The sequence below is a fragment of the Micropterus dolomieu genome, unplaced genomic scaffold (assembly GCF_021292245.1).
Source record: "Micropterus dolomieu isolate WLL.071019.BEF.003 ecotype Adirondacks unplaced genomic scaffold, ASM2129224v1 contig_14500, whole genome shotgun sequence".
Lineage (NCBI taxonomy): Eukaryota > Metazoa > Chordata > Actinopteri > Centrarchiformes > Centrarchidae > Micropterus > Micropterus dolomieu.
The window spans coordinates 16,316-28,966 of NW_025743486.1; the positions used below are offsets into that span (position 1 = coordinate 16,316).

A 12,651-nucleotide genomic window follows, 5' to 3' on the forward strand; every position below is an offset into this window, starting at 1 on the left:
AGCTTTTTCTATTACCTTGAAATAAGGATTGTTGGAAATACAAATAAACGTTTCTTTTTCTAAACACTTACACTTAAAATAAAGTCAATACTGTTTACACTATTCAGATGAAATCCTCAAAAAATATTGGGTTAAAACCAAGAATGTTAAATAAAATTTATGACTTAAATTTATGATTTATGACAAGCGATCAAAGGTGATATTAAATACACACTGATAAGAACGGTCAATACAGCTTTAGCATTTACAGTGCCTTTTGATGCAGCCAGCTTACTGTCACACCAAGAGTGACGTTTTAATTGAAAATTAATCAAAGGAAACAAAAACAAATTATAACAAGAGAAATACAAACACACATTTCTGTGCAATAAATTAAAAAAGCACAGATGTAAGATTTGCAAACAGTAACCAAGTTCATGAAATGTATTAATGTTTGAAAGGATCTGTTATAGAAGGTCGTGACAGCAGCTCAGTTTACATGGAAAGCTTGTATTTGGTAATATACATCTCTTTGTTTGTTAAGATGATCAGGAATTTTGTCCATCATGTGGGCCAGAAAGATGTCTTTATGTGTTCACTGACCCTCTAGAATGACCTAAACACACACAAAAAAGTAGATGTTTTTAACAGGAAGCTGAATTAAAGCTTGAAAACAGCAGTTCAGTGTTCATGCTGTTTGAAATCATTAGATTAACAGTAAAAGTGGCTGGTATGCAGCCTGTTTTAATTTCTTTTCCTTCGTTTTGTTATAAAGGATTCAAAATGCCCCAAATTATACATTGTGGATTGATATTTATTCTTGTTTACGAAACACTTTCCGGGTACACTGAGGAATTGGAAAGCTGCATTTATTATCTGTTTCAAATCAGAACCTTATGGCGATGATATTAAGGCCCATTAGCGGCCTTTATTTAAAGCCACAGCCCCAATCTGTCAAATGAATTATGCATTGCTCTGGATAAGGAGTGCACTAATTGACTTAAACCATCCATCAGTGGTATTAAAGACCTCACTGTAGGTACAGATAATATCAGGTACAGATAATATCTCAGACTCTCCTGGAACAAGAATTTGTGTAATGCATCCTTTTCTTTTTCTCAATCCCTGCACTATAAAGTAAGAACTCAGTCAACTCACACTTAATCTTTGAGTTTGGGTGGTACCCTCTCATGCTTGTAATTGATTTATGTGTTGTATCTGCTGACCACAGTATAGCCCCAGCAACAACTAGCTGCATAGTAAATTTTATAGAAAACTTTGAATGCTATTCTGTTCCTGTCCTGCAAATACACCACTTAATTTATCAAGCAGAAATACATGCTCGTCAGTACTGTTTCGATCCCACAGATCAAAGAACACCTGTGAAATTACCAAGATATATGTCTTGCACCATTAAATAAAATAGTAAAAAAAAAACGTTTTGAGTAACAGATAATCTGCATATAGACACAGGCATATAGAGAGTTTTTACAAATTCAAACATGCCACTGACATTTCATACAGGATTCAAATTTCCCCTTTCACGCAGGACATGTTTTTAGACTACTTATAGGTTATACGATTGGCTTTACCATACATGGACCCGCCACCAGCCTGACGTACAACACACCACTCGGCTTTAAGTGTTCCACTTGAATATCATCCTGTACAGCCAGGCCACCAAGCCACAGCTGAAGGTCACTTTTTTCCTTGACCCTAAATGTTGTGCTCTTCCTCAGGGTGTACTTCCATGACCTCTGCTGTAGTTTCACTCGCTGCTTTTGACCCGTCATTTTCCTGCTCATCATCAGAGCTGTCCGCCCAGCGCCCGACTCTTCTGACTCCCTCGGCCACTGCCGGAGCGTTAACACAGGGGTTATGATCATAGATGACAAGTTTCAACCCTTGCATGTGAGACAGGGCTGGGAAGCGGCGGATCCTGTTCCGATCCACATCAATGACAGCTAGGAAGTGCATTTCAAGGAACACTGGGGGGAACTCTGCCAGCTGGTTCCCAGCAAGCCAGATACTTCTCAATTCTTCCAGCCTCTTAAGCTCTTTTGGTAAACTCCATATCTGGTTATAACCGAGGTGCAGGGTTTTTAGATTAGAGAGTTCACAAATGACCTCAGGGAATACAGTGAAGCAATTAGTCTCCAGCCACAGAGTATTCAGTTCCTTGAGTTCTGTCAGTTCTCTGGGGAGGCGGTAAAGCCTGTTGTTACCCAGGTAAAGGATGCTGAGCTGGGGCAATCTGCAAACAGCTTCAGGGAGCTCCTCAAAGCAGTTAAAGTCGAGGGCCAGCAGCTGCAGCTTCTTCAGGCCCTGCAGTTCAGCTGGTAAGCTGCTGAGGTTGTTGTCACTCAGGTAGAGCTTGACCAGCTCGTCGAAGACACAGGCAGCAACAGGCAGCCGACGCAGCTGCCGGCTGCTCAGGTCCAGGGTCCGATCAAATGGCATCTCCTTCAGGTCCCCCACTAAGAAGCGTTGACAGCGCTCTGAGGGGATGAATGCGATGACGCCTCGCATGGCGTTACCCATCTTGCTCGCTGTCTCTGATACACCGCTGGTCCTCCTCATCAGTTTAGTGCCAGACAAGGGTTGCACTGAGGCTGGCTGTTGGCGTCTTCAAGAAAATTTCATGGCTTCCCATTAATGCTCCTCCACCGCCCCTCTGGAGTTATTGATCCTGATAATAGGCCAAAGAAAAAAAAGTTTCTAACAATGCAAATCAGTAATGCTGCCAAATGTAGCAGCAATTACATGATTATGATGCTGAGTTACACCCTTTCATGTAATGAAAGCCATACTGGAGAGTTATTTACAAAGAAAATAGGCATCACCAGTGGTCAACAACATCCAGAAAACATAATCAGCGTACAGATGATCCTATTGAGAATTAGAATACACTTACTTTCCAGTGTTTTCCTGCTGATGTCCATGACTCTCAGCATCTCCTATAGTAAGCCGTTTGTTTATCCAAGTTAATGAGCTGAAAATGTGTTTTATTCCCTGGGCAGATATTCCCCATTGCAGTCCTCTCACTATCTCTCAGTGGCTCTGAGCTTTGCCCTGACTTTCATGACGATAGCAACCACTAGCTGCTCTCTCCTCCCTATTTGTGCCTAATGACTTTCCCCCCTTCTTCTCCGAGATGACAGAGGTGGCAGAGAGAGACAGGGAGGGGCAGGGTGCAATGTATAAGTCAGCGTTCGCAGGGAGACCAAAGAGGGAGTTTGTGTGTTTTGCTCTGACTTGTTTCTGTAGGGAACAGAAATAAAGACACAGTTTCCCAGGAAAACTAAGAAGTGTACAGAGGTGTGGTGGAGGATGTGTGGCTCCATAGATCTGTGTTTTCACTTGTGCCACAGTGCCATAACCACTCTAAAATTCCTCCAAATCCAGGTGCTCATGTTATGGTTTTCCACATCATGTAGTTCCCAAAGCGGAATATCATTTCCTATTTATAATCCTTGGGGGAGTCATCCTCATGAACTGTAAGAAGTGGCACGTCATCCCTGCCTGCCTGAGGTGTGATTTGCCCATGCTATCTTGCATACCTTCATTAGCGCTATTTTCCAACAAGATAAAACTGAGAAGGAATTTAATTTTCCTTATCAGAAGGTGCATTGGTTGCCCCTTGTCTGTTTTCCCTCACTGACACACTGTTTTTAGCACTTGTCCCTCTCCTTATCCACGTACTACCAGGGGGCCTCAAACAGGCACACAGAAAGAGCCATGTGACTGCATTAACAGACCCTGTTCATGGCAGACCTTTCAATATGTCAGAGAGACAAATGCAAAGGTGTAATTGTCTAATTAGGTGATTACTGTAGCACTTAATGTGATGGCGTCATCATTAATGTGATTAGTTCCATTTTCTTTTCTGCTGTGAAAAAGGGTCTATAAAGGCTCATTATATTTCTTGACAAAAGATTCTCAACACAAGAGTATCTTTGAGTATCTTACAAATTAATCTGCCATGGGGCCCCTGGGCTATAATAAACTGCTGGGCTCCTGTGAACCGCCCCCGCCTCCACTTTATGTGCGCCGGGCTATTTCCTATTCTTGGGGGCTATCTGGCCCCAGATTTGCCGTGTGGTAGCAACATGTAAGCACACAACTGAAATAATGAAGGTTATAAAACTATATTTTTACTGGACCTCAAGATCAGAATAAAGCAGGGTCTGCCTTATTGGGGTTTGGTAGTGCACACTACCAAAAAAAACGTTTAATTCAGCACAAACCAGTTGATATATAGCTTATAGTTAGAACCATCCCTTATGCTGCTATGGCCTTAGACTGCAGGCGGACCTCCACTGATGCACTTTCCTCCTTTCCTTCTTCATCTGTATGCATTCTTATCCCATTAATGCATGTTACTAACTCAACTTCTTTCTGCTCCCATAGGTTTGTGCCTTCTCGTCCCTCTCCTCCCTCCTTCTGTTGCTTTCTGCAGGTACAGTTCCAGAGCTGTGTGGTTGCATCTGTGGTTGCAGGCTGCCTGTTGCCCCCATGTTCCTGCCCGACACCAGTTCAGTTGCTACAATTATTATTAGTCGTATTATTATTATCATTACTATTGTTATTATTATTTGTGCTATTATTCACATTTATTGATGTCTGTACCACTTCCACCTATACTGTTGTTTTTCTTTTCTGTATTGACTCCGGTGGGCCACCCTGAGTCATGGTTCTGCTCAAGGTTTCTTATCGATACAAAGAGTGTGGTCTAAACCTGCTCTATGAAGTGCAATGAGATAACGTCTGTTATGAACTGGCACTATATAAATAAAACTGAATTGAACTGAATTACAGTGAACTGGGAGACTTAAGGGCCCCTGGAGTTCTGGGCCCCCAGGCCTAATTGGTGATCCAATTTCCTGTGAAATTAATTTCTGCTTTAATATCCAATCACACTTGCCTGAGGCCTCTGAGAAAACTGCAAAAACATTACTCTGATGACAGCATCCCAGTCTTGAGTGACTGCGTTAAACAAATGGACATCTGAATTATTTGAATAATGAGACAAATAATGTCTCTAAGTGACTGCAGCCACAGACAACACAGTGTTTTCACAATGCAAGACACCTTATGATCACAGGAGGGAGGCAGAGGCTTGACAGTGATGCCCAGATGTATATTCACTGCAAAGTGTACATTATTTTTCTGTTTTTTTTTTTTGTTGTCTATGCTCTCTGTAGTTGTTCAGCACCCCGTGGGACTGATGTAGTGCACTTTGAGACGTCTTCAGTGTTGTGTACGGAAGTGGTCAGCAGGTTGTAAGGTCAGAGGGTAAAGGCTATACCTCTTTCGATTCAGAATACACACAGCCATCTTGGATCTAACGAAGAGAAGGGAAGTTAATGCGGTGAGGATATTATACTCATTTTTCGTCATATTAAAGCGGTTCGCTACACATTCAAGTCTTCGGTATGAGCCATTTATCTCACTTGTTCTTCTCCGTTTCTGCACGGAGCGAGTCTTCAGCCTTTAGCTTCAGCAGAGTGTCGCTGCTGCTACTGGCTGCAAACTGAGCCGAGAAAACGGCCAGCTGACTGTGGATATATGGATGCAGAGAGGGCCCAAATTAAAAGCCTTATAGTGGCTATTGCTTGGTAGCTAAGTCAGGTGGTGCTGGAGTTAAAGGTTTTGGTATGCTGTGGTACTTAGCTCCCTGTTAGGGCAGCCTGCTTGCAAACTGACGTGAAGCTCGCTAAGCTAACGCAGATTGATTACAACAAGCACTTAGCCTGCTAACGTTAGCCCCACTAGTGTTGGCTAACTAGCATGTTAGCACTGCTGCTTTTATTTCTCAACTGTGTCAATGTAACGTCAGGTAAGTATTGGCTACACCAGTAAACGTTCAAGTTTTACAGGGAGGAAATGAACTGTTCTGCTGTGAGCTGATTTGTTTAACACATGTTATGTTATGATAAATAGTTTAATTTTGTTGTTTCATTCCACATAAGTTACGTGTACTTTTTACAAACTAAGACACACACTGTTCAAAACTTTATTTTAACAACCCCACGTTGCCAGCTATGGGAAAGGTTGTACCTTAATGGTATGTCAACTGCTTATGGTTAAACTTTTAACAGAGATATTTGCAACACTTGGTTTCTAAGATAAATGTGTTTAAATACACTGTCACTGTGAAATTGTATTTGTCTGGCCAGACTTCTTTCCCTTTGCACATCTTTAACAGCAGCTCTGCTCTCTCCTCAGGTGACAAAAGGTATGTTTGGTGCTAGAAAGAAATTTGAGTTCGTCGAGGTAGTCGATAACGACTTTAATGATGAAAGCATGTACTACAGTCAGCCATCGATGTTCCCACATCGGTCGGACAAAGATGTGAGTTTTGTCCCCATCCCTGCACGCTTCTGTCAATCCTTGAGTGAACTCCACTTACAGTTATCTCACTCTGTCCTGTCCTCAAATGTTTTCCTTCAGATGCTGTCCTCTCCCTCGCCATCGTCGTCAGGTCAGCTATCACAGCTTGGTGCAAGTTTGTACGGTCCACAAAGTAAGGGTTTATTTGTTTCTATGTCACTCACATTGTTCTCTCAGCATAATTGGAGTGAAAAGAAATCTTGCTTTTAAATAGTATGAGCGGAGCTTAACTCTGCAGAGTCACTGCAAGAAGAGTCTTCTCCGGGTTGGCTGACAGTATTTGTTTTTCTCTCGGTTTTTCTTCTATGTCTTTCTGCAGGTGCACTCGGCTTCTCGGTAAGGGGTATGGGGAACAATACGCCTCAGTTAAACCGAAATCTAACACAAGGCACACAGCTACCAAGTCATATCACCCCCACAACAGGGGTCCCCACAATGTCCCTACATACCCCTCCATCACCAAGCAGGTGTGTATGAAGGTGTTAACTTGTTTGTGAATTTGCAGACTCAGTTTGGACACACATTTGTTTAACATAATTTGTGTTATATAAATAATCCTGGAAATAAAAAGTACAGTTCACATGACACGAACAAGTGAACTCCACTAAGTCAGACATGATGATGTTTTAACAGGGGGACATTGCCGATGAACACGAGGAACATGCTGAACCACTCTCAGGTCGGTCAAGGTATTGGGATGAGCGGCAGGACCAATAGTATGGGCAGCTCGGGGCTGGGCAGTCCCAACCGCAGCTCGCCCAGCATCATCTGTATGCCCAAACAGCAGCCAGCACGTCAGCCCTTCACCATAAACAGGTAGACAGATCCTGTATAACACCTTGTAGAGATCCGCCGTCCTTTAAGTTTGTTTCTGACATAAAAGTTTTTCATTTGAAGGCAAGTAAATATTTGGAAGATGAAAGCTTTTGTGTTTTTTGTTTCTCTTTAATCTCTGCAGCATGTCAGGATTTGGTATGAACCGCAATCAGGCTTTTGGGATGAACAACTCATTAGCAAGCAACATCTTCAATGGCACAGGTTAGTGTGTTTAACCCAGGTGGGTATACAAAGGGACCATTTGTTTTGGGTTTTATTTAAACAAACTCCTGGAATTTAGGTGTTTATATAGAATATTACAAAATGGGCGGCAATCTGATTTTTAAAAAATCAATTATACAAAAACCACAGTGAAAATTACATTTTGTAAATACCCCTTGCTGCACAATACTTAAGACATTTGTCATTTTAAAGTTATTTCTAAAAAGCTTTTAAGAAGCAGGAAGCACAACTACTATTCAAATTAGCTGGCCAAAAAGTACTACTTAGGGGAGAGAAATTTTTATTCATTTACAAAGTAATAAAATAACCAGATGAAGAATTGCCACTTTATTAGGCAGATAAATTGAATTAAGGGTCACATTACACTTTAAAAGTTCCTAACCTTCTTAATGCTGCAGATGGGAGTGAAAATGTAACGGGACTGGATTTGTCAGACTTCCCTGCGTTAGCAGACAGGAGTCGGAGAGAAGGGACAGGAAACCCAACCCCGGTGATCAACCCACTGACTGGACGGGCTCCTTATGGTAGGCCATTAGGCCCAAGAAAGTGTTTATTTTTACCCTCATTACGCTGTAGGAACTAGAAGAGGAAATTAATATGTGCTTCTTAATTGGGTTAATAATACTAACCAGGGTTTAGTTTTAATGCACATCTAAGGATGATACTCTTTCATTGTGATTTATTGCTTGTTACACTTTGGAAAATTATAATCTCTACTTCACTGTGTTCATCATCAAGTTGGCATGGTGACAAAGCCATCAACTGAACAGACACAGGATTTCTCCATCCATAACGAGGACTTCCCTGCACTGCCCGGCCCAAACTATAAGGACCCCTCGTTGAACAACGATGACAGCAAAACTGTAAGTGTGAGCCGCTGATGGCTGTACAGCACACAATCTGGCAGGATTTCTGTTTGTGTCAAGGTTCCACATCAGAGACAATTATTTATGTTGAATGTAAACGTTTCACGTTTCTGTGTTTAAAACTGCTTTTCTTTGTTTGTAGAACTTGAACTCCACAAGCAAGAGCACTTCCAATGCAGATGGTCCCAAGTTTCCTGGAGACAAGACGGCCTCAGCACAGAACAACAACCAGAAGAAAGGGATCCAGGTGTTGCCCGATGGTGAGACCTCTCAGCCAATCGTATCGCTCCAATTCCACTGAGACATCCCTTCTTAATCGCACAACTTGGGTGAGGCAGTTGGGCTCTCTACCCTGCATTTGGGGTTAGATAATTATTGGATAGGCTACAGTGAGGAAACCAAAACAATATGTTCAGTATGATACAGACCATCGTCATCTTTCCATTAGTCTGTCTGTGACCATCACTTGTTAAAAAATAATTGGCTTGGTTTGCTCTCCAATGCGTGCACAAAGTGTGGTTTAGAAATATGGAGGTAATGTATTGACAGTAAGTATTAACTGTACGTCACCGCCCAGTTTCAGCGGTTTGTTAAACTTTTAAACTTATCCTGCTGCTGCAGGTCGGGTGACGAACATTCCCTCAGGGATGGTGACAGACCAGTTCGGCATGATTGGCCTGCTGACGTTTATCCGAGCAGCAGAGACTGATCCGGGGATGGTCCATCTGGCGCTAGGAAGTGACCTCACAACACTGGGCCTCAACTTAAACTCACCAGAGTAAGACAGCAGTTCTACCCTGAATATAGTTACTTTTAGGGTTTGCCGACTTTTGGACGTGCAGTCCAACAGATGAAGATGAGATTGATAAATCATTCAGTCCAGTAATTAAAATCAGTAGCCCATTTTAATGTTATTTTAATGTTATGCAACCTATAATACACGTGGCAGGCAAAAATGGTTACTTTGGCTACAATGGCATTTTACCAGCTTTCCTTTTTACTGAATAAATCCTAGTTAAACTCTGCCTTTGGTCCGCACCAGGACAGATATAACTCTTTGCTGGTGTAAATGCTGTGTTTAATACTAATTGTACCATTTTTGCCTCCAGACGGATAAAACATAATAATAATTATACATAATTATAGACATAATAATTCAAGACTTATTTCGTAGTATTAAGTATAGTTTTTAAGCAAAACAATCATACCATGGGTTTAAATATCCAATTTAAACTTAATGTTATTTGTTATATTATAGTCATAGTATTATAGTCAATATTGCAATTAGCAGTGGAGCACACTTAAAAGACACACAACAATACGCAACAATTTCTACCCTAAAAATTAAAATATTGGTTGCAAACTTGTTGAAAAATATCTGCACTTCATGCCGCCGGAGTAGCAATTCTGTACCAGTTGGTTTTCTGAATAATTTTTTAAATGCTCAACAGTTTAAGGGTGGGTTGAGAAAGAGACTCCACTTGTGAACTTTCCTTTCTGTTGACTGTGTTTTCGATGATATTGCATTGGTTTGAATTCTTAATTTGTTAGTTTGTACTGTTACTTTGTGTTTTACCTAACGTGTGTCCAACAAGTGTTCTGTTTAGATGTTCATCATGGCAAGAACTTACTGTAACTTTGTTTCCTGACAGAAACTTGTATCCCAAGTTTGCCTCTCCCTGGGCTTCATCGCCTTGTCGACCTCAAGATATTGGTAAGACATTAACGTGAAGTGTGTGGGGTGGAGGATGAGTTTTTTATCTTATTTTTTTAATTACCTTGTTTTAACCATCATTTGGTGGTCCGTTAGCTCAGTAAGAGCCACTCTGAAGACATTTTTATGCTTATAAGACAGACCGTACATGTAGGGAGGAGGGGTTGTTAGGATCGATGTGAAGCTGCATCATGTAGCTGCACACTGTGTTCTGCTGAAATAGCGGTTAAAAAGTAGCGCTCGTGTTGCACTCTGCTGTTTTGAGTGTATATGCAGACCAAAGGAGAGATAAGGCAGCTTGTTTTTTAAGGAAAGCTTCAAAATGAGGTTTGTGTCATGTGTTGTAGTCATTCTTTTGAGAGCTGAATTTACTTGTCCTTGCCTTTTCAGACTTCCATGTTCCCTCTGAATACTTAACCAACATCCACATAAGGGACAAGGTAGTTATGAACTTCAGAAACAGTCGTTGTTGTCCACGGGAAGGACATATGGGTACATAACTGATTCTCCGTATTCTTTACTGTCATGCCTCCAGTTGGCTACAATTAAACTGGCTCGATATGGTGAAGACCTGTTGTTCTACCTGTACTACATGAATGGTGGAGACTTGCTACAGCTTCTGGCAGCAGTAGAGCTGTGAGTACTTAACCTTTTTGAATGGCGATTGGTTCACACTGTGAAACGTTTCATTTAGCTTTGCTTATGATTCTTCTCTTTCTGGACATTGTTGATAGACCTTTTTTATATTCACTTTAAAAGTTCTACTAATAGCTATTTAGGTGTGCAGCAGGCTGTCAGCAGCTCTGACCTTTTTAGAGAGAAACTTTGATTCAAGGGGCTTCTGAGGTTCTTGGAGTTAAAATTTCACAGGAGTCGCAGGTCTTATTCCTCTTTCATATCTTCGCTCTCCAGCTTTAACAGGGACTGGAGGTACCACAAAGAGGAGCGGGTTTGGATAACAAGAGCGCCTGGCATGGAGCCTACGCTGAAGACCAACGCCTACGAGAGGGGAACCTACTACTTTTTTGATTGTCTTAACTGGAGGAAAGTAGCCAAGGTAAGAGTTTGCCTTTCTGCTGCCTCTTTTGCATGCAAGATGAGTTTTACAGACTTTTGTTGTGGATTAGAGCTTTTCCTATCATATTAAAATTGTGTCTGCATCTCTAAGGAGTTTCATCTGGAGTATGACAAGCTGGAAGAGAGGCCTCACGTGCCAACAACATTCAACTACAACCCAGCCCAGCAGGCCTTCTAAGGCCCGACCGGTCCAAAGGCCGCAGCTGTTCTTGCACACAATAGTGTTGTCCAGGAGGGGCGCTGCTTGGTTTTTATTCCTCGAGGATTTGGCTTTTTGACTGCGGGGGTCATCGCCACCATCAAAACTGCCCTGCCTTTCCAAAATTACATGCTGCCCAAAACACCAACACTTGTTCTGTTTTTATTCTTTATGTTCCTCCTGTTTTTTGTTTTGTTTTTTTTTTTTTTTGTCTTGTTTTGAGCAGGGTCTGTGTTATGTTTACGTCTTTGAATCTGAAGCCTGTTTTCTTGCAGAAAGGAGAACTGACCTTGTGGCACTGGACAGTGACAGAACAAGGGTCATGCTTCGTATTCACAAGTGTTAAGAACAGAAAAAAGTCGGGGAAGAAAAGTTAATATCCTCTGACGCAAGTTAAAGGGTGAAAGAAATGCAATGTTTATTGTTGCACTATATTTAGTAATAAAAGAACACAAAATGTGTTTGTGCTTTTTTATGTCAACACTCCCTGATAATTTTTTTCCCTTTTGCATTTTTTGTTATTGGGGGGGGTCATGCAACTTTTTCACAAGCATCCCTTTTCATCGTACTTTTCTCTTCCTTCCTTCCCATTGACATTGATTCCGACCACCACCAAACTGTTTTCTGTCTCACACTCTGTTTCCCCCTCTGTCTCTGAGTTGTGTGCCAGGTGAACATGGACACGAATCTGGGAGAATACTTTGGTTGCCACAAATGTGGACAAATCCTCACTGAGGCTAGACAGCTACACGACATTGCTCTAGAGAAAACAAAACACTTTCCAGTCTTTGTTACAATTTTGTAAGAAATGTGTAAATTTTTGGTTTCTTTGCATCATATAAATTAGTATATGTATGTATGAATGTGTATATATGATTGCTATATATATATATATGTATGTGTATATATATATATGACATCTATTTTGGAAGACATTTTGCCCTGCCTTGTACCTCGTTTTTATGAGGTGAGCATGGATGCAATATGTGGACGTAACAGGACATTTCTGGATCTGCTGGACAGGGTGTCACGTGGCACTGCGGGCACTTACATCAAAGTAATACAAAATTAAAATGTCGTTTAAGTAAAGGCCTGATTCTCAGCCGAAAACAAGAAAAAAAAAATAAACATGGAGATCATCCCAGAAGGGTCGAGTCCAAAGCAAAATAAGGGATGTATTTCAATTTAAGCTGTTTGAACAGCAGTGAACAGCATTTCATAGGAAACGGAAAACAATCGAGGAGGAAAAAAAGAATCCAGACCAATCTTGTATTTTTTGAAGTTAAAAGCTTCTTTTCTTTGTATTAAAGCAAAAAAAGGCTTTCCTGAACCACTGTGTGTGTATTGCTTATTACTCTTTTTAA

General features: G+C 41.2%; 2 protein-coding genes across 5 annotated transcripts; one reads left to right on the plus strand and one right to left on the minus strand.

Annotated features, from left to right (window-relative positions):
- Positions 1 to 1,617: 1,617 nt before the first annotated feature.
- lrrc10 (leucine rich repeat containing 10) lies at positions 1,618 to 2,526 on the minus strand. The gene has a single exon (XM_046042990.1). It carries the CDS (start codon positions 2,518 to 2,520, stop codon positions 1,696 to 1,698), a length of 825 nt encoding a protein of 274 aa, XP_045898946.1. The 5' UTR covers positions 2,521 to 2,526; the 3' UTR covers positions 1,618 to 1,695.
- Positions 2,527 to 5,213: 2,687 nt separating this feature from the next.
- Positions 5,214 to 12,617, plus strand: cnot2 (CCR4-NOT transcription complex, subunit 2). 4 transcript variants are annotated; one of them, XM_046042980.1, is made up of 15 exons: positions 5,214 to 5,350; positions 6,208 to 6,333; positions 6,433 to 6,505; positions 6,692 to 6,839; positions 7,006 to 7,188; positions 7,331 to 7,410; positions 7,830 to 7,955; positions 8,170 to 8,294; positions 8,440 to 8,557; positions 8,919 to 9,075; positions 9,950 to 10,011; positions 10,402 to 10,451; positions 10,547 to 10,647; positions 10,924 to 11,068; positions 11,180 to 12,617. In XM_046042980.1, the coding sequence occupies exons 2-15, from the start codon at positions 6,220 to 6,222 to the stop codon at positions 11,264 to 11,266; spliced, it is 1,569 nt and encodes a 522-aa protein (XP_045898936.1). In that variant the 5' UTR covers positions 5,214 to 5,350; positions 6,208 to 6,219; the 3' UTR covers positions 11,267 to 12,617. The 4 variants fall into 4 exon arrangements, with proteins under 4 accessions (XP_045898936.1, XP_045898939.1, XP_045898940.1 ...); XM_046042983.1 differs by having other exon boundaries at positions 7,866 to 7,955; XM_046042982.1 differs by lacking the exon at positions 5,214 to 5,350 and adding an exon at positions 5,498 to 5,818.
- The last annotated feature ends 34 nt before the right edge of the window (positions 12,618 to 12,651 follow it).